Source organism: Melitaea cinxia, chromosome 9, assembly GCF_905220565.1.
Source record: "Melitaea cinxia chromosome 9, ilMelCinx1.1, whole genome shotgun sequence".
Taxonomy (NCBI): Eukaryota; Metazoa; Arthropoda; class Insecta; order Lepidoptera; family Nymphalidae; genus Melitaea; species Melitaea cinxia.
The window spans coordinates 11,768,457-11,793,763 of NC_059402.1; the positions used below are offsets into that span (position 1 = coordinate 11,768,457).

Here is a 25,307-nt window from a genome sequence, read left to right on the forward strand (position 1 = left end):
ATTTTAACATCAGACACTTGTATAACATCAAAAATACACTTATTATACCATATCAATTAATGATTATATAAAATTACACTTTATGACTAAAAGATTAAAGTAAGGACAAGTCTTTGCGATGGGAGTCGAAAACAGAGTGATAAACAGGCACATTCAATATCAAATATATTTATACCGAACAACGTTATTTTTATTGAATATAATAGAATAGAAATAAAATACTTACCCCTAAAACACCAACCATTTCAGTTATAGAAAGCTAATCTTGTTATTAAGTATCGATAACAACACCAAAACTCTTAATGTAACATAAATATGAATATCATGATATGATTTTGAATTCAAAATATTCATTACAGTAGTAACAGTATCCAGAAGCAATAAGAACACTGATATACACATAATAAGCATCTTATCTTCCCATTAAATATATCAATACACAAAAGGGCTTGACCTTTAGTTAATCATAAGAATAGATAGATGCTTTCATCATTTAACAGTCATCTAAGTTTTCGAAATATTTTTTCGTGGACATATCATCCTTGTCTAACTAAGCTATGCTAGCTTTTACTAGAAAAAGGAGAAAAGCGCGTTAAAAACCTCGAGTACTCCACCACTTGTCAGCGGCCGCGCTTAGAGGAGATACTCTCATTGTTCCGGTCGATCAAACGATGTGTTCGGCGTACTTTCTACCTTCTTAAGAACAATTTTAAAAGCGAACGTATGTTTGGGTGATACGGACGCGGGGCGTGGTGTCTCTGGAGAGCGCGGTGGTGGATCTGGCGGCATTTCAGATCTCGTTCGAGTTCTTCTCGGGGGATTTCCTACAACCGGTGCTGATGCTGGTGCTTTTGGTGGTTGTGGTGAAATACGACTAGGAGACAACCGCCCAGGTGAAGGTTCTGGTGTAACAGACGGTATCATTAGAGGCGGAAGATTAGCACACGGTGAACCTCGAGAACCGCGCCTTTCTTTTAATGTCATTGGCGGTGGTGGTGACGGCGGTGGATCATCTACAGATGCTGCCACAACTACGACTGTGGTATTGGGTTGGTCAGCTTTCTGCACAGTTATTTTAGGCTCAGTAGCATCTGAAGTTATAGATCTTCTGAAGTAATTAAGTCCATTTCCAATTTCTGCAAGCGCTCTTTTAACAAATGGAAAACTCTCAGATATTTCAGAAGTAGATTTTCTTACTGGAAATTCGGTTTCGCTGTCACGCTTTTTAGGTCTGCAACGCTCAAATGTTGGATCTCCTGAGGCTGCCACTGTCTCGGAGATCTGTCTTGTTAAAGCTGCATGTTTTATGGAATCGGATTTAGATCTTGGTTCACGTGTCTTAGGAGTTGGAGAACGCCGGTCACCGAATTTCTTACTCGCAGCACGTTTTATAGAGGAAAAGAGTCCAAGTTTCTCAGGAGGCTTGTCTGGTATAGTTGCGGTAGGTGCAGTGGAGGGTCCGGGGACGGGATCAGGCGCGGGACGGGGGACGTTCCCCTCGCGTTAGTTGTGCCGAGAGTCAGATGATGGACCGTCGCTCGATCCGGTCGAGGACAGGGTGGTATTGGAGCCGTAGGGGTCAAGCGAGGACTGCACAGACATAGAACGGCCGGCGCGCCGGATTCGCGCCGGAGATAGTTTGCCTGGGTCTACGCTGGCCGGGTCTGCCTGCAACAATAGTGTTTTCAGCACTCTACTAACTCTTGTTTATCATTGTACAAGAAAATTATTCATATACATTAATTATATATACATATACATACATTTGAAATTTGATTAAAAATAAGACAGGGTTAAATGTTTCCCCCTTATGTTTCTAACTTTACGTGACAATTATAAACGTCCTGAAAGATATTAGGTAAATCTAAAATTGCGTATAAAAATGGAAAATAGCTTCAAGTCAAACATTTTAACGATACGAACCTGATATGCCAAAGCGTTCATTATGATGGAATATGGCACTAAGCCGAGAGGATGGACCTCTCTCATGAGTACACTAGCAGGAATTTTATGAAACTGGATATATTCCAAAAAATTTCCAATTACATCCTTCAAAGACATGTTTTGATTTGTGTCACAATATTTCTTGCTCCACATTAAAGCCGCCTATAAAAATACAATTTAAATATATATTGAAGACGTAAAATGAGTTTTAATTGAAATTGAGGCTGATAAAATATAGCTAATAGGAACTAAAGTATTTTAAATATTTTGCCATATGGAAACTACATTGAAAAAATACTTTATTATTATTTACAACATATCAACAAACGTCACCTGAAACTTGGTAAATTCATCTGCCCGGAGCTCATCCCTCGCTAATATTAACCTGACAACATGCTGCGGTAATAAGGTGAACGAACCCAGATTTAAAACGTCATTTCCATGTTCATCTACGAACTCAAGAACCTTAAAAGAAGAGAAAACAAAAATTAATTATTCTTATTGTAAAATTTATTTACTAAATAAAATGATTTTTATAAGATATTAAAATAAAATAAATATAAAAATATGAATAAATAATATTTTTAGTACGCAACAAGTAAACACGACGTTATTGTCAATTATTAATTAAGCATCAAATAAATTATGCTTAGCATCAGAGATAAAAGATAACAACATTTTTTTAGGTGTAAATGAAAATAATTAATTACTGTAAATCGAGATTAAATTACTCAATTAAAATATTATACATCAAGCCGAATAATTTTAACGTTTAAAAGATATGCTAGCTTTTTCCGAAAAACCGATCGATCGATTCAGCCTCTAGCATCCTGCTGAGCGTATATCTTATAACCTATTGTAACTACGTTTTTATAATAACAGTAGTATCAATAAAATATTAACACCTAGTAGTATAGTGTAGCGACCACAAATAGTCATCGTTATATCTTCAAGGAAGCTCGTGAGTTTATTTTCTGTAACAGTAGAGTGCTATGTAGATTCCGTTACATAAATTATAATCTTTAGTGTACAACTATTTAATTTTTAACAAAATGGACGAAACATTTTTATACGATTATATAATATTAAAGCTTCTACACACTAGACAGGAGTTTAGAAGAGAATTATAGTTTGAGATTAGAAGACGAATTGCTGTGCGGTTACGGCATTAAGAATATAGCCACCCCCTCTCTTCCCGTGGATGTCGTAAGAGACGACTAAGGGATAACACAGTTCCACTACCACCTTGCAACTAAAAAAGCTGACCGATGGCGGGATAACCATCCAACTGCTGGTTTTGAAATACACAGGCCGAAGACGGGCAGCGTCTTCGGTGCGACAAAGCCAGCCCTGCGGTCACCAACCCGCCTGCCCAGCGTGGTGACTATGGGCAAAACACATGAGATCACTCCATTTTTGGCGTGAACTTGTGGGTTCCTATGCCCAACAGTGGACTGTACTGGCTGAAGTGAAGTGACATTAGACAAAGTGTACCAACGATTAAACATCTAGATTATATAATGATATAAACAAAATTATTTTTACCTTCTGCACCAATGATTTTGTGCATTTGTATTGAATGTATCTTTCAGCGGAAGCAAGCAACGCGCACACAGTATCGACAGTTATACAGCACTGAACAAAACCAGCGCAAGCTCGCCTCAGCTCGTCCAAACCATAATAATCTGCAGCGTTCATAACACCTGAAACATTGAGGATTTATAATTTATTTTTAGTCAAAATGTAATAAATATGCTCTACTTAATCTTTACCCATATTTTTTTGGAAAGTTATATTATGGATTTTACTGACACAAGAAAACGCAACTTGGATATTTAAAGTCAGAGAAAAACAACTCCCAACTTACTTGCTTGTTTAAAAATGTTAAAAAAATAAAAAAAATAATAATAAATGTTTTTAAATCAAAAGAAAGCGAAGCTTTTAATGAAATTACCAAACAGTAGCGTACATCGCATAATAAAAGTTTAATTTATTTAATTAAACGAGAGAAATATTGTCTCAACTTTTGTTCTGTTTATAAAAATTCATATTTTAAGAAGGATTTCAGAGCTCAAAATGAAACATCGTTGCAGAAATCATAATCGGTTTATCTGATCCAAACGTAAATATGAATTATTTATGATTATAGCAAGTATTAGAATAAAATGTCTGGTATTTCATTTCATATCTTTATACGAAATAATTTTGTATAAAACGGATTACGTAAATTCCCACAAGCGGATTATATATATGACAAAAATTGATTAAAAATTTCTCACAAAGAAATATAAAGTATGAATGCACAACGCACTTAGTACCCTGTCTACTGTCGGTAACTAAATCAAATGACTACTCTCTTCGTTTATTAAGCGCAGAGAAAATGCAGTTATGAAGGCAAGTCTTTTGTTCCACAAGTACGCTATCATATAAATGCATTCTATATAATTATGAATACATTAAAGCATGACAGGAATATATAGCGAACATTCATCTTTTCTGAATAATTATGAAACATTTCAGTTTCAAAGTTACTTTGCAGAATATTAATTTGAAAATGGAAAACGCTTCGCCTCCTTCTGCGAAATTTTCATTCGTTTTTGTTTGTCAAAACTAATCTATCTTAAAAGAAAAATTAATAATTTTTTTCTAACACAGTGAGTTTCGTTTGTCCATAGAATATTATCTATATATCATCTTAATATACATTATTTATTTAAAGAAATATAATATCACAAAAAATACTACTTATATTTATACATAAAAATAACATTCTTATAAAATGACAATAACATGTATATATAAAATATGATAGATCCTGTTTCCCTTGTCACATATACCGGTTGCTCCCGGCAGTTTCATACGCGTTACGTTGCGATCTTACTATACTTATCAGGCTGATGGACGTTAATGATGATTGCTTAGCTACTATTAGGCGTAACGTGACATTATATGGTCCAAAGCTTTTCTCAATAGACGTGCTATTTAAGGCATTTATTTTAAGGCTATAGGCTAGGCTTTATTTTAAGGCTATAAGGGTATACGTATATATTCATAAACATTTTTTAATATCATATCAAAAATCGACCGTTCCAGCGGGGATCGAACCCGCATCTCCGACTGACCGTGTCGGTGCTCTAGCCAATTAAGCTATGGAACGATTTACCCGCTAGATTGAAATTTAATTAAAAAAGTGTTTAGAATTTCCTAATGTGTGGGTAACACAAAAATAAAATCGTACAAATATAAATTCATATTACATGATTCTACGTCATTCCATTTATTAAGCGACTTCAAAAAGGAGGAGACTCTCAATTCGACTGGATTTTTTATCTGTGTTACCTCAGAACAGTTTACTGGGTGGATCGATTTCAATTAATCTTCTTTAATCGAAAACTGATGCTTGTCATGTGGTCTTATTTAAATTTGCCTAATATTTGAAAAGTACTTTTTGAGTAATCTTTGATAACGCGTATTTTTTTGACTTTCTTTTCGTCTACTTAGGTTGTATTAGTTGTCGATGTAATTACAGTCGTTTTATTTTTTCGTTTGCGAGCAAACACAATTATTTCGAACTTCTACTTTTAGTATGTTCGAATAAACAAACACAAACGTCGAACGTTAATACCACACATTTTACTGTATAGATTTATATTGATCTCAATTCCACTTTACTTGATTTACAATTCTACGCACACATATCTACGGTATTACGATATTCGATAACCGCAGACATTTATATACAGATACGTATAGCACATAATGTATTTCGTATGAGCGAAGTAATAAAGACTAAAATAAATTTTTATTGCGATGATGTGGTATTAATATAGTCATCTATGACCAAAAATATTTCGAAAAATAATATTTTACCCAAATGTGCCTAAAAACATATTAAGTAAATACATATAAAAAATAATTTAAAAAAAAAATAAGTAAAGAATCGAAGCCTCTTCTGAGGTGGAAAACATTTGAAACATTTATAGTGAATAGGTATATAACAATCTGTTAATCTTCCTGTATCAAATAATATAACCAAAAACAAACAATATATATATATATATATATATATATATATATATATATATATATATATATATATATATATATATATATATATATATATATATATATATATATATATATATATATATATAACGTTATAAAAATATAATAAAACTGTATTTTATAGACTGGAAAGTTTATTTTAAAAAATAAACTCAATAATTAATAAAAATAAATTCCATTAAAAATTTCAAACTTTATTGTTTGTTTGAAACATTTTACTTCTTTTAAAGAAAAACTTATTAAAATATGTAAGAGAAGTTAGCAACTTTCGAAGTATGAAAATTATTTTATAAAAGTTTCTTTAACTTCTTAAGATATTAAAATTTACGGAATATAACAACGTGACTTGTTTTTTATTCCTAATGGCGCACTCACGCCATATTCAGTAGTCCGTAACTAATACGCTTAAAATAAAACACATTGAACCTACCAACACAATATAATTCGCTTTGTGATATATTATTTCACTGTATATTTATATTAATCGATATAATGAAACGCAGTTATTATTATGCCTTAATAAATTAAGGTATTAGCGCGCTCATCGACTTCTAATTAGTAAAATGTTCTTCAAAATTTCAATATTAATTATATCTTTGTCTATTACGCAATACATTTGCAATTTTATTTTAGTTGAAAGTAAGTAAATATAATCTAAGGAGTGCCATTTTTATATAAACCGACTATAATCGAATTATTAGGAAATCCAAATGAGCAACAACAAAGCTAGTAAATATCCCGTTTTAGCATACCAATAGTGCTGTGTGGCTACGGCACCAAAGAATATAGCCACCCCCTCTCTTCCCGTGGGTGTCGTAAGAGGCGACTAGGGGATAACAAGGTTCTACTACCACCTTGGAAACTTTAGAAGCCGACCGATGGCGGGATAACCATCTAACCACTGGCTTTGAAACACAGGCCGAAAACGAGCAGCAGCGTCTTAAGTGCGACAAAGCCAGCCCTGCGGTCGCCAACCCGCCTGCCCAGCGTAGTGACTATGGGCAACACATGAGTTCAAGCATTTTTGGCGTGTAATTGTGGAGGCTTACGTCCAGCAGTGGACTACAATAGGCTGGAATGATGATGATGATGATGAGCGTACAAATTACAGAATTTCAATACTAAGCTATTGGAAAACGGATTAGGAGCTTTTCATTAATTAGGAAACTAAATTAAGCAATTCTTTTTGAGTTAGAGGATCATTGTTACTATAAAATAGCAACCCCGTAACTATACATGTTAATTCTTTATAATCAACATTCGACACGTAACTTAAGTCTCATGGGGCATTTAATTTGAGGCAATTTTACATAGTTTTAACTTTAATATACAGTAACATACACGCTTCAGCCTGTAATATTCCACTGCTGGGCATCGGGGAAAGAGCCCCGAGAAGGATCAGAGCTTAATCCAATAATAATACTTAATATCCAATATTAATATACCCTAAATCCTCTTATTCATAAAGCACATGAATTATATGTTACATGAAAGTAAAGCAAATAATGACTTGGAAGCCCTCAAAGTACCTAATGAAACTGGTTTATCGTTATTCGATATTAATATAACGTATGAAATGATAATAAAATAGTATATCATATTACAGTAATGAAATTAGCCGACTTTATTTAATATCAATCAGGACGTCCATTAACGAATGTGATGTGTTACATCTATTATGTAAATAATTGTAATTATCGATTCTTTTTTACATAGACTAGTGTAATACACATTAGGAACGTCATACATAAAATCCATTTGAGTAAAATTTTCGCATACATCACATATTACGTATCCACATAACTTACAAAAGATTGCACTAAATTGATTTTTTTTTTGCATTTATATTGTCGTTATAAAGTTTATATATAAAAAAAGTCAATATACTCTTAAGACCACCGGGTTAGCTAGTAATTATATAATATAAAGAGCATAGACAAAAACTAATCTATATACGAATACAAAACTCCTCCCCACTTTTTAGTTACTTAAAAGAAATTTTTAGAGTCGCTGAAATTTAGTCCAATTTTAATTATTATTTTCTATAACCCAGTTGCCTCGTTGTAACATACATATATAACTTTGTTTCAGTTTAGGTAATAAGGTAATGAGAGAGAACTTTTCCCATTTCCTATGTATCAGCAGAAAATTTTAAACTAACTTTGTTGTTATACTCGTACATGAAGCCAATTCATTTAAATAAAATATTTCTTAGAAAAATATTCCTTCACTACATTTTACGATTATTTTCGTAGATTTTAGTGCTCAGAGCATTCCAATTTGCATCGACTATTACAATTCAACTCATGGCAAATGTTTGTGTAGATGTTCTTGTATTGTCTAAAGCTTTTACAACTGTTGTATAGATAAAGGATAAATGATGATACCGTAGCAATGTAGTGATTACGTAAGTTTACCGATGGGTATGAACACGATAACAGGTTTACTTTCCGTTCAAAGATAATGTTTATATTCAAATATTAGGTTCTGGTCTAGGTTTCGGTAGGCAAGTAAACTTATCGGTCTTGGTTTTTCATAACGTCATGAAGACCAGATAACAATAGTCACTCTAGTTAGTGTAATAAACTGGGCCTCAAAGAAGAAGGGTCGATCAGAAAAGTTGAAAAAAGCGTAGTTTTTCCAATATATTCGTAAATGGAGATTGGTTACAGATGTTCTGTTATAACGCAATTTAGTAATATATGTTGCCTCCGCGAGCTCGCAATACTGCTGACTGCGACAATTTTGAACAAGTGGAACTTGATCAACATTTGAGTAGTTACGATATAGCTAAAGAATCTGCTGATTTGAGAATTTATCGTAAAACAGTTATGACGCATTTGAAAAAGGCTGGTTCCATAAAGAAGTACGATATATGGGTATCAGGTGAATTCACTGAAAGAAACCTAATGGACCGTGAACTCATTTGCGATTCTCCCTTAAGACGTATTGATATCGAACCTTTTTTGAAAAGTTTAATCACTGGTGACAAAAAGTGGATCACCTACGATAAGAATGTTCAGAAGCTGCACAGACTATCGTGAAACCCGGATTAACACGGATTTAGGTGACGTTGATTACGAGTTGAGTGAAATTGGAAGGGCGTTCATTATGAGCTTTTACCGCTGGCCAAAGGTTTGGATCTCAACTGTCAACAGCTGATGAGACTTGAGCAAGGAATTGAGAATAAGCGGCCAGAATTTATCTACAAAATAGATGTAATATAACTTTTTTATTGCTAAACTAAATCAAACGCGAAACAATTGATTTGAATTATTTGGTACTGAATTAAAAAATGATCGTTATTTTACATCTTCAGTTTTTTTATACAATTAAGTACCAAAATAAATAAAAAGTTTTATATATGTATCATTTTATGTAGCATTAAATATTCTTTAATTTAGTCTTTATTTCATAAAGCTAGGTCAGGTGTTTTTGAAAATATGGGAGACTTTCTAACCGATCCTCTTTCTTTGCGATCCACTGTATTTCCTCGCCGTAGACTGAGAGTGAGCTTCTAGTGAGCGAGTTTTTTAGCAGAAGTTCCCACCGTAGTATAGGCACTATATTATCAGTTCAATTAAAAAGTTAAAATGTAGTTTCAAAATCAAAACTAGAACTTTTTAAATGAAAAGGAGGTACGAATAAAAAACATAATTATATTATAAGAAGAGAGATACGATTGAAGCATAGATTAATTATACAGATGTTGTACATTGAATTAACTAATCTCCTAAAGTAGACATTAATATCATATATTGGTTGATAGTTTTTTATAAGTAAGAAAATAAGATCTTATGTTCCAAAAAAGATTTACCCATGTGAGCATCAAAATCGCCGGACTTAGGAACTTTATCCGATAATTGATATCTGTTAGGTCCGAGCGAGCCTGTAATCTGTTTAAGTAACGTCATCTTAAATAGACAACCTACTAACTCGTCTTGCATATTAATAGAATTTTCTCGGTTATGTAACAATATTAATTCCGTTCGCTCATAGTAAGATGTCTTTTTTCTAGCACAGAGTTCCACGAAGTGCATGACGCTAACATAAAGATAAGAATTTAGGCGTATCCTACAAGATAGTAGAAAACACTTTTCAAGGTCAACCTACATAAAAAGTATTATAAATAACGCGTAAATAAAATCACCATTTAACGAATAGTAAATAAACCTATTGAATGGTCGCATCATTTTTCTAAAAAGAAGAAACGCTCAACGTTTATTGTCGAGCTTAAAATCCATTTGAAAGAATTTTTCCGTTCCATTTCCTTCGAATAGCTATTTTATTAAGAAATATTATCAACATTTCAAATTATCTTCTACTTTAAGTTTAAAAAAATGATTTTAGACTATCTTAGCACTTAAATATGTAGTATTTCATCGATTGCAATACAAGAATAATTAAAAACATTGTACCGCCTAAAATTAAATTGGACTGCGCTAACAATTATAATCTATTCTAAATATTTCCCGATTACTACCTTGTCGATTACAATTTACTTAAAGAACAATTCTTCAACTTAAATATTCAAAAGTTAAAGGAACACAAAATTGCCACACGTCAAGTGACAGACAAAAAATTAAATATACCTAAAATCAAAAACATATTCCTGTTGTAGTCAACGATCTTGATCTAGAATTAAGAAATGATATAACTCCAAAAATGTAAAACACGAACTTAAGATGCATTTCTTGAAAAAAAACTATAACAGCCTGTATAATTATTATTATTGTTTCGTAAGCTTACCATCTCTGTATTTTTATTTACTGAGTTGCCCGGCCTGTCGGATTTTCATTAATACTACGTTCATAATTATGTTGTTTTGTTTTGATTAAGAACTGTATTGTGATTCTTGTGTTGCGGATGATTGTTGAAGGACATATTCCTGTGTAAACCTAATTGGTTTTTTTGTGAATGTGTAATTTTTATTTAAAAAATCTATTAATGCCAATTTATTGAAGAGATGATCAATTGATTATGTACATAAAAACAACAACTCTGGTGTTGTGGTGCTAGTAGTCGCCTAAAACACCGACGGTATGCGGGTTCGATTTCCGCTCGGGATAGATATTTGTATTTGTACAAATATTCCTTTGCGTTTTGGGTGTCTGCCCTTGTGGGTCTCCCCACCGTGCCTCGGCGAGCGCGTTTATAGGTCTGTTCCGGTTGTTATCATAAATACCTAATGGTGATCGTTACTTATAGTAGGAAACATATCCGCAAACCCGCAGCGTGGATTAAGCGCCAATTCGTCTGGTGGAACATGGAAAAACAACATGGAAAAAGAAAACAACACAACATGAACAACACAACAAGAACATGGAAAAAGTGGCTTATGCCCAAGAGTGGGATGTGAAAGGATGAATGCTTATCATATTTCATCTATTTTGGAGTTTATAAAATGTGATTTTATTTTTATTTTAACTTAAACAAAAATTTCACGGATTGCTCTTGGAAAAATATCAGAAATAAGTAACAGCTGCATTCGTGACATCCGACCGACTAAAAACTTGCTATAACGTTAAAGTTTAAGTTAAAAAAAAATGAACTGTATTAGTTTAAGTACCTTCGACTAAAGCGTACAAAATAAAAACTACAGTTATTTATAGAATACTTGTTATTAATCAAACAAAAACACATCGCAAATTATATATGATATTGAAAGAAAAGTTTAATAGACCTTTATTGAATCTCTCCATTTTACAAATGAAAGCACTCAAAACTTTTTATCAGACGCCTTAATTGAAATATTTACACGAAATTCGATTTTCTCGCCGCTATAAAACTAAGACGCTATCGACATTATCGCACCCTTAGTCGGAAAATCGGAAATTGAATCTCGAGTTCCTTTTTTTACGTTCATCCGAAAATTGATTCACTTTGAAGTTCGTAAAATTAAAATTTCAATTTTGTTGTGTATCAGCTTTGATTGACGGGGCTTGAATAACACTTTGAAACGTAATTTAAGCACGAACTCCTCTCGTTTAAATTACTTTTTCGTGGAAAAAATAAATAATAAATATGTGAAAGCCTTAATTACATATTGTGTACATTTTGTACAAAACCATCGTTAGATAGAGGTTAAAATTTATTTTTGCAAATAATAAACATAATATTTGCAAAAATAATTTTTTTTATTCTATAAACAAATAAATTATATTTTTAAACAATAATTGTAAACGCATAATTTGTAATTATTAAGCCGACTTAGTAATAGTAAGCCGACTTAACCTTATATAGGTGTATGGCTTTATAAATAAAGAATAAAAATAAAAAAAACAATAATTGTGTTCGCTCGCAAACGAAAAAAAACCGTAGTAAATAGTCAAGTAAATACGCGTTATCAAACATTACTCAAAAAGTTTTCATCAGATTGTGATCAAATTTAAATGGGACCGCAAAACAAGGATTAGCTTTCAATTAAAATAAAAAACATCCAAATTGTCATATCGGTATATAACATAGGTCAACGAAAAAACAAGCAACTAAATACGCATTATTAGGTAGAACTCGAAAAGTACTGTTTATATCTCAATAAATCTTCTAATATCTCTTTCGAATAAAAAAATAACAAAATCTTATAGAATTTTTTGGAAGTCGGTTAAAAAAAAGAAGACACCAATATAAAATTATATCAAGACATCCACTGCAACTATTGATTGATTAATTATTTTTTATCATCTAATCGAATTTAATACTATGATATCAATATATAATGTAAATCAAATCACAATATAGGTATATATATATATATATATATATATATATATATATATTAGATAATGTAAATCAATATTGAAATAATCAAATAAATATAATAAATTCCACTTACCCAGAAGCGTTCTCGGTTGTAAAGTGACGCATCCAGTGTGGATGTATTCAATCAGCTGACGAAACACATCCGGTTCAAATTCTTCAATGATCAGAGTCTGGTGCTGTTGCGAAGAAGGCTGTCAAAAAAGTAATCATAAAAAATTGAGAAGCTTATGATTTTTCAGACTTCGTAATGGTCTTCCAGTTCATGTAGCCACTGTAAGTGGAGTATTATTATTAACAATAAAAATACAAATCTAAATATTGATTTATTATTATTATAAAATATTTTAAAAAGAATAATATTAATATAAGGAGCATTGAACCAAATGAGCATTGATGTTTATAAAATAGAAATCATCAGAAACAATCGAACCAAGAACCGTAGCTAATTAAATTATAATAAGTGATAAGCATTAATATTTGGAAGTATTGAAATACTTTTGTGCCTAAATAACACATAAGCACAATAAAAACATGCCAAGTGCTATATAAGTGCGTATTTATATAACGGAAGTATGAACTTATCGCAGTAATTTACAAAATCCTATCAAAATTAAGAATACTACTTTTATATTAATTTAAAAAAGTCCCGTCATACATGAGATTAAATTTTCAAATAAAATACAGAATACCATGCAATGTTAATGTTTTATTATTGATAATACAAATTGAAATCCAATATGTACAGTAGTAGAATTTTTGTTTTCTACGTTTGTGTTAAAAGTGTAAAAATTAATATTAAATATTTTAACCCTTTATATAACTTCTCTTACAACACCGTCAATTTTGATTTACCTCTTGTATTGGAGCCAATTGTTGCGCGAAAGTCGATCTCTGAAGTGAACATGATAAAATTAGAATTCGTTAAAAATGTGATTTCCTCGAAGATACAAAAAATTTTACTTTCAACATCCGGGTTGACTAATAAAATAGGTAAGAATATTTTTTCGAACATTGCCAATTCATCTGTATAAATTGTAAATAGGATCCATTCTATTATAATTCAGTTTGTATAAATTTATAAGTATTAAAGGATCTGAAAACGGCTTTCAATTCAATGCGAATGTAACATGACACCTGGGCTTCATTATAATTCAAGAATATAATTGCCAAGATCCCTCTTCTCGCGTAGTGATTATTGTTACCTTCAAATTATCGTATTTCCTCTAAGGCACTTAATATAATGCGAGCAGCTGGTTGAGTTATTGGTGGGTGGAATAATTTACCGAGTTACATATAATCAATTTTCTAAGTGAGTAATTTTCAAGTAATAAGGTCATAATACGAAATCTTGGTTTAAGCGTAATGTTACGCTTTATTTGTATATTTCATACTAGATGATTTTATTTATTTTATATTTTCTTCATAATGATACAATACCTGTTGAGCAGCATTTTGTAAATTCAGAAGTGGTTCAGATGATCGTTTCAGAAACAGCCGTAACTTGTTTTCACGGGGTGCTGGTTCCTTCTTTCTTTGAGGGCTTGGTGCTTGGTACAGCATCTTTTGAAATACTCTGCAAGAAATTTGCTTCTGTTGCAATCTCTTATTTAATTAGAATATGGTGTTATTTACTTTTATATGCAACAAGTTATATAGATGAACAACAAATGTTGCAAGCTGTGTGGCTACGGAAGCTGTGTGGCTACGGCATTAAGGAATATAGCCATTCCCTCTTTTCCCGTGAATGTCGTAAGATGTGACTAAGGAATAACACAGTTCCACTACCACCTTGGAACTTAAAAAACCGATCGATGGCGGGATAACCATCCAACTGCTTGCTTTGAAATTAAACCACAGGCCGAAGACGGGCAGCAGCGTCTTCGGTGCGAAAAAAGCCAGCCCTGCGGTCATCAACCCGCCTGCCCAGCGTGGTGACTATGAGCAACACACATGGGCTCACGCCATTTTGGTGCGAACTTGTGGAGGCCTATGTCCAGCAGTGGACTGCAATAGGCTGAAATGATGATGATGATGAACAAATGTTGCCCGAGTTTATACATACCTACCGAATTATATTAAATATTTAGGTTTCAAATTTGTATTTAAATACAAAAATATAGTTAGAATAGTTGCGTAACATTTTATTTACAAAATAGCTTTCTATTACATAAAAAGGTCTAAGAAGGGTCCTAAATTATCTTCAAAGAATGCGAAACACTTAACCTAAATCTAAACCGTAGGTCATATCTTCTCGGTCTGGCTATATCGGTCTGGTCTTCGAACTCTTAGGCATGTTACATAATCATTTACTAAAATATCGAAACTATATTTTTCCATGCTTGGATTCCTAATTTATTTTTTATCATAGATATCAAAATACTAGGTACTTTTTTTTGCCACAGTCGTTGAAGACAAAAAAATTCAATTAATATAGCATGAATTTTAATTGATAGTTTATATCATAGATTCCCAACCTTTTATGGACTACTGCCTCCTTGAGAAGAAAATTTCCTAAGCCCGCTTTCATGTAATAGGTAATTTTATTTATTTATTTACACTTTTCTTCACACCAATACAAAAAGTAACATAAATTTAATTAAGTAAACAAAAATAATAAAATTGCATTAGCTGCAACAGGCGGCCTTATCGCTAAAGCAGCGATTTGAAAATATACACACACACACACAGAGAAAAAAGAAATTGAATAACGAATAAATAAATAAAAATATTATGATGACAAGTATATTGCCTTGATTAACCACTTGAATGATTCCAATGTTTGAGCTCGTCTTATAGATAGCGGCAACGAATTCCAAAGGCGACAGATATCAACAATGAAAGATTTAGAATAAAAGGATGAAGATTGATATGGAATCTTTAGGATGAGGTTTTTATCAGAGCGGAGAGATCTTTCGTGAGTATTACTAAGAAATTCAAACCGATTTTTTAGATAGGAAGGTGTTACCAAATAATGCGTGATATTAATTTCTAGCTACCTATGACAATAACTTGCGTTTTTAAAGGTTGATTTTCATAACGAATGATTTACTCCAATTTTGTATACTCATAAGATCCTCATTCAGTATATTAATACATTTAGGCAGATCACTAGAGAAGATTGCGAGTAGATTTGGAGGTCATCCGCATACAAATGGTAGAGAGTTAAAATGCTTAGTGGTAGAGGAAATAAAAAGAGAAAATAGTATAGGGGACAACACGCCACCTTGCGGTACGCCAGCATTAATCGTATAATAACTAGAGGAGTATCCATCAACATGTATGCGTTGCTGACGACCACGCAAGTAACATGGGAACCAGTCAGTCACCTCAGCAGACATGTTCAGAGAACGAAGTACGGCAAGTAGTAAGTCAAAATCAACAGTATTAAAGGCATTATGAAGTCTACTAATGTAAACACCGTGACAAGTTGATTGTTCATATCAGCTCTGATATCGTCCGGTACTTTTATTAAAGCAGTAGCCGTACTATGACCATTATTATATATATTAATATATATGTGTATCTAACACATATAAATTGATAAAATTACGATGACAATTTTTATGTATCAATAAACACAAATTAAGAATTGACTCCCCCCCTCTGTCTTCTCTCTATAATCGTGTTGCTCGTGGTCGTAGCTGAGGCTCGTGGTTATTAATTATTTAATTTGGGATCATCATTACTTTTAACGTTTATGAGTTCTTTTAAATATGATAATTCTGCTGTATCTGCATTTGCGAAAGGATCTGAACATCAGCTTGCTATATATATTAAAAATATCCTGAAATCACTCTGTAACATCAGCATGAAGAAAGTTCAGGTGTTGGCAGTAAGTAAGTAAATCTTCCTGTTTTTGCCGATAATGCTGATATTGTCAGGAAGTGGTTGTATACAGATATATATATATATATATATATATATATATGTGTGTTATATACCTCTTTCTAGATTTCGTTTGAATAGAAGAAGTTTTCCCACAAAAACAGATATTAAACATGGATTCCTTTGTATCGGTCTTCAATTTTTTTTTTGCAAAAAAATAACTTGACAAATTTTCCTTCTTTCATAAATCGGAGGTAAGCCAAGAGTAGCGATTCGTTATTTGGCAAAGTTTATTTATCGAGTTATTTTTAAGTAATCAAATAATGATAGTTCAACGTCTTTAGCCGTTTTCATCGAATCTTATTTGATTTTAAAAAAAAAGGATTTTTTTTATGATATCTGATGGCATCTTATGATGAAAAACAGTTTTGATTTAGCTCTTTGACTGCTGGCATAATTAATTCCTCAATAATTGTGTGTAGTTTTCCTGATTTTGGGATCAATAACGAAATGATATTATATGTTGCTCGTAGTCCATCATTTTTTTGTTTAACATACGATGCAAAAAGGTTTGATATAGTTGACTGTTTTAAATATTACTTCTCAAGTACTTGAAAATAGGAAAATGAAAAATATATAAAAATGACTAATCATTTTTATCAGCATGTATTTTATTCAAATGAGCAAAATTCTTGGAGCCTAGAAGGCTTCATTTGAAAATTATTTTTGGAAAATCAACCACATAGGTAAGAATCCATTTGTTGGAATCCATATTTCAAATACACAATGTTGCAATGCCAAATTTTCTTCTTAGTTTCAGACATTTTGGTATAATACATTAACTTTTTTAACGATTTATAGAAAGTTATAAAACTTAGCACACAAAAACAATAAGACAATATAAAATCTATCCCTGCCTTTTAAACATTTGGTTTCGATCACGCAACAACTTGTATGACTTTTTTTGTTTGCGGTGCCCCGGTGCACTTGCCCTGCAGACAGGCTGGTAAAAGTTCGCGTATTTTTGTTGAAACATACATGATTGCTTAAATCACGTCTTTGTTTACCAACTTGCATATATACTTACATACTTGTTACCGACAATCTTAAGCCGTATCAATGTATTTTCAAAGTATTTTATTATATTAAATTTCTAGTTAGGTAGCTATGCCGCTAGTGCCTTGACTGTCATAATGCCTCCTAATTACCTTTGGACCTCCTAATTGCCACGAAAAGCTGAAGCGCCCATTAGGGGGCCAGTACCGCCCCCGTTAGAAACGCATGGTTTATATGATAGGCACTCGATTTTTGACAGATCGTCTGGTGTAAAAATTTGCAGATTTTTAAATTCGTTTGATAATTCATAAACTATGCTTGAATAATAAAATTAATTGTCATGAATGATGATGAAATTAATTGAAATTTCGATCTCAAAATAAAATATCTTAATAATTTTTTAATTTAAAATTATATTAACTTTTAAAAGCTGTTTGTTTGACTTCGTACGTGAAGGCGTCTTGAATTAAATTATTATTAAAAGGAACAGTGTGATAAATTGTTTTTGTCGAACAAGTACATATTTATCTTATCTTATACTATTAAACGAGCAATTCTTGTATATATATATATATAGAATCTGAATCTCGGAAACGGCTCCAACGATTTTCATAAAATTTAGTATTTAGGGGGTTTCGGGGGAGATAAATCTATCTAGCTAGGATTCATTTTCAGAAAATGTCGTTTTATCCCTGTTTTTAGGGAGTGAAAAAAATATCGTTAGAATGCGAAGGGAAATTTTGCGTTTGTCAATTTAGTTGCAATAGCTCGGTGGGAAATCGGTCGGGCGGGATCAACCGAGAAGATCATGGTTCAAATCCCCATATCCCTGATCAATTATTTTTTCTTTTTCTTTTTCTAATTGCATTCGTTATTTTTTATTTAAATAGGCTGTTCTTATTTTTTATTATTATGTCGGTAAAATCGAAAAATATTATTCATATTTTATCATTATTATTTTTTAATTATTTTTTATTTTTGATTTTTTATATTTATTTATATTTTTTATTTTTGTCGGTAAGAAAAAATTATTATTCATATTTTATAAATAATGTAATTCGTATTTAAATATGATTTTCAGAAAAAAACACGATTTGTTGGAGCGCCTGTCAGTTTTTGAGGAGCAATTACTCTCAATATTGTAATTGTGTGTGACACGCGTTGGCGCAACGGTTACGCCATGGATTGTACCTGTTGCGCTGGCGGTTGCGGGTTCGATCCCCGCATGTGACAAACATTTGTATTGGCCATACAGGTGTTTGCCGTGGTCTGGGTGTTTGTGCAGTCCTTGTGGGTCTCCCCACCGTGCCTCGGAGAGCACGTTAAGCCGCCGGCCCCGGTTGTTATCATGTACACCTGATAGCTTTTTTATTGTTACTCGCTTGGTAGGGAATATATCCGCCAACCCGCATTGGAGCAGCGTGGTAGATTAAGCTCTGATCCTTCTCCTACATGGGGAAAGAGTCCTATGCCCAGTAGTGGGATATTACAGGCTGAAGCGTTGTAATTGTGTATTTTGTATCAATTTTTAATTTATCGTTATTTTTTATTTTTATTTTGCGTTCATTAATTATTAATAATTGTGTTTGCAGGCAAACGAAAAAAAACCGACTTCAATTATATCGACAAGTAATACAACGTAGGTATACGAAAAAATAGTCAAGAAATACGCATTATCAAAGGTTACTCCAAAAGTTGTATTCAGATCTCGATGAAATATGACCATATGATAAACATCGGCTTTCGATTAAGTTTAAAATCATCAAAATCAGTGCACCCAGTAGTATGTTAAGTATTATGTAGTTAATGTAAAGTTATGCGGATTTTCGAGAGTTTCCCTCGATTTCTCTAGGACCCCATCATCAGATCCTGGTTTTCTTATCATGCTACCACACCAGGGATATCTCCTTTCCACCAAAAAAAGAATTATCAAAATCTTTTCATAAACGACGAAGTTATCCTCGAACATACATTAAAATATATATATATACTAGCGACCTGCTCCGGCTTCGCACGGATATAAAATATAATTATAGCCTATGTCATTCACTGAAAAATGATTAAAAACGATCCAGTATTTTTGATTTATTCATTACTGCCCGTGGCCCGCACGCGTTAACTTTAGAGTAAAAGCCGGCCGGAACTGCCGCAAACGTTACGTATCGCAATTTCTCAATCTATAATATCTTCAAAAATATTCATTTAAATCATATGCTGTAAAGGGCCATATAGATCTATATTAAATCAACAATGTATTTTAGGTATTTAATTAGATAAGGATTAATGCTGTATTGGTTAAAATCGCTTTGAAAATTAGCCATTATTTGTCGTAAAAAGTATTTGACAAAAAAAATGTTATTGTGGGATATCCTTGAGAGATAGACATATACCATAGCGGAGCTTTCTGTAGAACTTTTCAATGTGGATAATACTTAGTACATTATTTTGATAAATCTCATAGGGTTCAGGCTGCGTTTGCAATGTAAGCGGAAAAGATGTAATTATTTACGACATCACATTAGAAACCTCAAAAATAACAGTATTTTTCCACTATTTAATGGATTTTATTATACATATAAACCTTCCTCTTGAATCCCTCTATCTATTAAAAAAAACACATCAAAATCTGTTGCGTGGTTTTAAAGATTTAAGCATACATAGGGACATAGGGACAGAGAAAGCGACTTTGTTTTATACTATGTAGTGATATATAGATATATATATATATATATAGCACCTTCGGTGCAACAAAGTCAAAACAGCTCATTTCTTAATTTTACAGGAGAGGACTTTTTTTCGCTTTTACGTCCTCATTTCTGGATTACTATTTATAGTAGGTTTGAAATCTTTATAAAATTAATAATTTACTTTCTTTGCTATAGTTTAAAAATCTTATATTAAATTATCAAAAAGTCCTAATAAAAGACATAACAAAAAAAGTGTCCTGAATTGTGACTTTGTTGCACCGAAGGTGGGATATATATATATTGAGTTTCCTTCAGCCGAATTGAGTAACCTCCTACTTTTTTGAAGTCGGTTAAAAAAGGACTTCATCCAAACCGGCAGCGAATCATTTTAACTCTCTCTTCTACTACTAATCCTTCACGATTTACTAAAAATACCGAGCTGGGCTCGGTCACCCAGGTACTATTGTATAAATTAAGGAAAGTATATAATAATAATGATAATCATAAATAATAGAAGACATTTGTTTTATGTGCTGTGTGGCTACGGCACTAAAGAATTTAGCCACCCCCTCTCTTCCCGTGGGTGTCGTAAGAGGCGACTAAGGGATAACAAGGTTCCACAACCATCTTGGAACTTAAAAAGCCGACCGATGGCGGGATAACCATCCAACTGCTGGCTTTGAAATACACAGGCCGAAGACGGGCAGCAGTGCCTTCGGTGCGACAAAGCCAGTACTGCGGTCACCAACCCGCCTGCCCAGCGTGGTGACTATGGGCAAAACACATGAGTTCACGTTATTTTTGGCGTAAACTTGTGGAGGCCTATGTCCAGCAGTGGACTGTATAGGCTGTAATGATGATGATTTGTTTTATATATCAGTAATGCCGACAAATTACGAAAATACAATACAGTACGTATTATAAATGAGACGTCAGATTATTCCGGTCTTGAAGTACAAGCATTCTTAAGACCACTTTAATATTTTAAAAGGATAAGATTTTTACAATATTTCACTCAATGTCCAATAAAATATAGCGTACTTTTAAGTCCCACTTATCCTTTTAAGTCATCTTCACTGATTTGAAAGGTCGGTAAGTGAAGTGCGATGAAAGGTTCTATATATTTATTTATTTCTAAGAAATTTCAACTCCTTTTTTTCAAATTAAAAGTTAGGATAAGAAGGACGTTTAAAATTTAAAAATAAATATTTTCAATAATAATTTTAAACGCTTATCAGATAACAAAGAAAAAATATTATATTAGAAAATTTAAATGTTGCTGTTATGAAATAGAAATACTACGTGTGTCATAATTTGTTGGAAGTGAAAATAGCTTTTGTTTTATTTTTTAACGATATTTCTGTTATACACTAACGACACGAGTCTGTGTCTATTTACGCTACGCGACCTTTTCGGCTCAAAAATCAAGTAATTATATATAATCTACAATTTTTTGATACGTTAGAGTTAAAAACATGTAAATTATGGAATATTGCTGTGTGGCTACGGCAGATAAGAATATAGCCACTCCCTCTCTTCCTGTGGGTGTCATAAGAGGCGACTAAGGGATAACACAGTTCTACTACCACCTTGAAACTTAAAAAGCCGACTGATGGCGGAGTAACCATCTAAATGCTGGCTTTGAAATACACAGGTCGAAGACGGACAGCAGCGTCTTCGGTGCAATAAAGCCAGCCCTGCGGTCACGAAACCGCCTGCCTAGCGTGGTGACTATGGGCAAAACACATGAGCTCACGCCATTTTGGCGTGAGTTTGTGGAGGCCTATGTCCAGCAGTGGACTGCGATAGGCTGAAGTGATGATAATGAAATTATGGAAACTGAGATATAGCACTTTTTTTATCGAAGCATTTTGTTACTTACCTACTTCTAGCCGCTAGCACGGCTTTGACAGCGCACACAGGTTCCCTAGTGTCTCCTACGAGGAAAGTGACGTCACAGAGTTCAGGCATTGAGGCGAGGAACTTCATGTCTTCAGCGAGTCCAGATTTGTTCTCGAAGGTACTGAGGTCGGGCTCCGCCTCCATTGCTACGAGCGCTCCACTTCGCATTGACGACTATAACAAAAGTATTAATTTATAATTGAAAAAAAAATACTAATAATTATTAATTTATTTTCTTGTTTTACCTATAGAATATTAATATTTTTAAGGGTTTATGTAACATTATTAATTAAACATATTTTTTTGATGACGGGGTTCATTTTCAATCAAATAATATAACATCTACTGAAAGCTGTATGTAATTTCAAATTACAGTAAAGATTTTTTTTTTGAAAACGTTCTCTACAATTTGGAACAATGAGGTTGAGGTAAAGACTAATTTGGAAAATTAAGAATAAAACACCTAGCTAATTTTTGTACAAGTGAAACTATAAACAAAAAATAGAGGGAGAAAAATAAATATTTATACGAAGTGAACCAATTAGAGAGACAAAAGCTTTATATCAGCGTAATAGAACAAAAAAAATTAATTGGCTTCAAATTACAACCGAAAAATTTATGAAAGACAAGTAAAAATCATTCCATGTTGTAAAACGATATTTCACAATTTTTTAGTGTCAAAAGAATTTCGGAGACCCGAAAATGGATCTCTTTTTGACCCAACGTTAGTTATTAAATTCATCATTCTCAAAGAACTATCTTTCAGACAATCAGATACGGCTATTGAAAAATTAAGTGAATAATAATTTTATTTCATTCTATCGTTGTGAATAATATCATTATTTCAGGATAAATTGCGTTTACAATTTAAATTGAAGTATCAAATTAAATTCTAGTTGCAATGAAAATTGTAATCTGCAACTTCAATGCGACTTTAAACTTCAAATCAATAAGTCTAAAATTAAATTAAATTTTATTTTTATAACAATATATTATATTATCGATTTAATTTAACCTCAAAGATAGTTATTAACAAAATCGATACTCACTTCATCCAAACTGAAATGCCTTGTTATTGTGAGATCCATGTTTTACTATTTAACAACTTAGATTGAATTTTAAGAGAAATTCCTAAATTACGACCTCTCGATACGACTTTCAAACAGCGACTGACAGAGTGAAATGAAAGGGATGCGAGTCGCTGTCGTGAAAATGGAAATGTGTCTGGTCCAATCTATTTAACAAGAGCGATTTTCATCTTAAATATTACTAATAGCTTCCTAGTAATAAATGTTAAATAAAGTAAGTTAAGTTTAAATTACTTATAGACTGTAGCGTGAAATTGTGCACATTAAAATGTATCGTTCAAATCCTTTTAAGTAAGAGGTTTTGTCAGATATTCAGATTTAATAATAAATAAATAAAAAAATATCAAATTGTGTCTAATATGTAATTTGTGATCTGTAAGACCACATCTATCTTAGAAATACGTATACATTTATGTAACGAGTTTATTAATATAATTTTTTTGTTGCCGTTTATTATTTCAAACAAATAAAAGTATGTCGACAGAAAAACAATTTCTAATTATGAATATCGGTAGGGGAAAAAGTTCCTTCGTACTTTATATATAAATTCAACGTAAGATTTTACAAAACTTATTTCCATTAATTATAATATGTAAGTACTATTGTGTTCAATAACTTGCCGCTATCTCGTGGGTAGTAAATGTAAACATTTTGGGTTGGGTACGTTGCTGTAAAAATTTTGGGACTTCTCATTAAAAAATCACGAGAAGTAGTTTTGATAGTTCTCTCTTGATGTTAACATTATCTAAATAATGTGTTTACATTATCTAAAGAATTTTGAAGAGACCAAAATAGATGGTAATCTAAGGGTACAAGTTCGGGGCTGTATGGTGTATGCATTAAGACTTCCCATTCAAACTCTCTCAATTTTTATTGAGTGGCGAAAAAAAATTGTGGTCGGGTGTTTTCGTGATGAAAGACCACGTTTTTTCTTTTGATCAATTCTGGCCAGTTATTCTCAATTTCTTGCTTTAGTCTGATCGGCTGTTGATAGAAAAGATCAGAATTGATGGTTTTCCTGGCGGTAAAAAGTCAAAATAAATGATACCCTGTCAATCCATTCATTCACTCAACATCACCTTATTGCATCCACCCGTGTTTCGCGATAGTCTGTGCAGCTTGGCCGATCTCTGACTACGATCTCTTTCTTACATCCTTATCGTAGATGCTCCACTTTTTATTACCAGTGATAAATCTCTTTACAAATGGTTCGATATCATAACCTCTTAAGAGAGAATCGCAAATGAAGTCACGGTCCATTAGGTTTCTATCAGGGAGTACATGTGGCACCCATATATCGAGTTTTTTTTTTGTATAGCCAGTCTTTTTGAAATCGGAAGAAATTATTAAATGTGCAATCCTCAACTATTGAGCTATATCTTACTTACTCAAATATCGATCTAGTTCCACTTTTTCAAAAATGTCGTCATGTTTATCCGTGTCTGGGCGACCAGAGCGAAATGCATTTTTGACATTCAAATTTCCTGACTGAAACCAATTGAAACCACCTAAATCAATTTCATGCTACACTTGCTTTTTTACTAAACATTTTTTACTAAAAAATACGAAAAGGCTTTTTCATCGACCTATTATAATAATGGCTAAAATCTAGACTAGGTAAAACCGAATTAGAAAAACCGAATTATGGGGTTTTTGGGTGTGGAGGGTGGAGGGTGTAGGGGAATCTATACAAGGTAACACTATCACACCTCAAAACCCCATGGTTATGGAGATATCCATGGTTAAAGTTTTGAGGTTAGAAGAAGAATTTAAAGCTATTATAATACCTTTGAGCTCGTACTTTTTGCATTGTGTGACAAATCGACACTTTTAAACAAAATAACGCGTCAGACATAATATTCTAATAAAATTAGTAACATTGCGTGCTAGAATATAGGTTTAGAAATTCGAAAAATACCCAAAACCGAATCGGAGCACCTCACTGTGCACGTGGTCTTGGTCTGTCCTACCCCTAGAG

The 25,307-nt window shown here is 32.6% G+C and overlaps 2 protein-coding genes across 2 annotated transcripts; both read right to left on the reverse strand.

The window, feature by feature from the left end:
- Nucleotides 1-648: 648 nt before the first annotated feature.
- Nucleotides 649-1,301, reverse strand: LOC123656143 (proteoglycan 4-like). Its single transcript, XM_045591851.1, has 2 exons — nucleotides 1,297-1,301; nucleotides 649-1,231 (listed from the first exon to the last, which is right to left on the reverse strand). The coding sequence occupies exons 1-2, from the start codon at nucleotides 1,299-1,301 to the stop codon at nucleotides 649-651; spliced, it is 588 nt and encodes a 195-aa protein (XP_045447807.1).
- A 202-nt stretch (nucleotides 1,302-1,503) lies between these two features.
- LOC123656685 (serine-enriched protein) lies at nucleotides 1,504-23,329 on the reverse strand. The gene is made up of 9 exons (XM_045592342.1): nucleotides 23,291-23,329; nucleotides 22,222-22,415; nucleotides 14,209-14,344; nucleotides 13,624-13,662; nucleotides 12,845-12,962; nucleotides 3,490-3,647; nucleotides 2,278-2,409; nucleotides 1,924-2,106; nucleotides 1,504-1,668 (listed from the first exon to the last, which is right to left on the reverse strand). The coding sequence occupies exons 1-9, from the start codon at nucleotides 23,327-23,329 to the stop codon at nucleotides 1,504-1,506; spliced, it is 1,164 nt and encodes a 387-aa protein (XP_045448298.1).
- Between the last annotated feature and the right edge of the window lie 1,978 nt (nucleotides 23,330-25,307).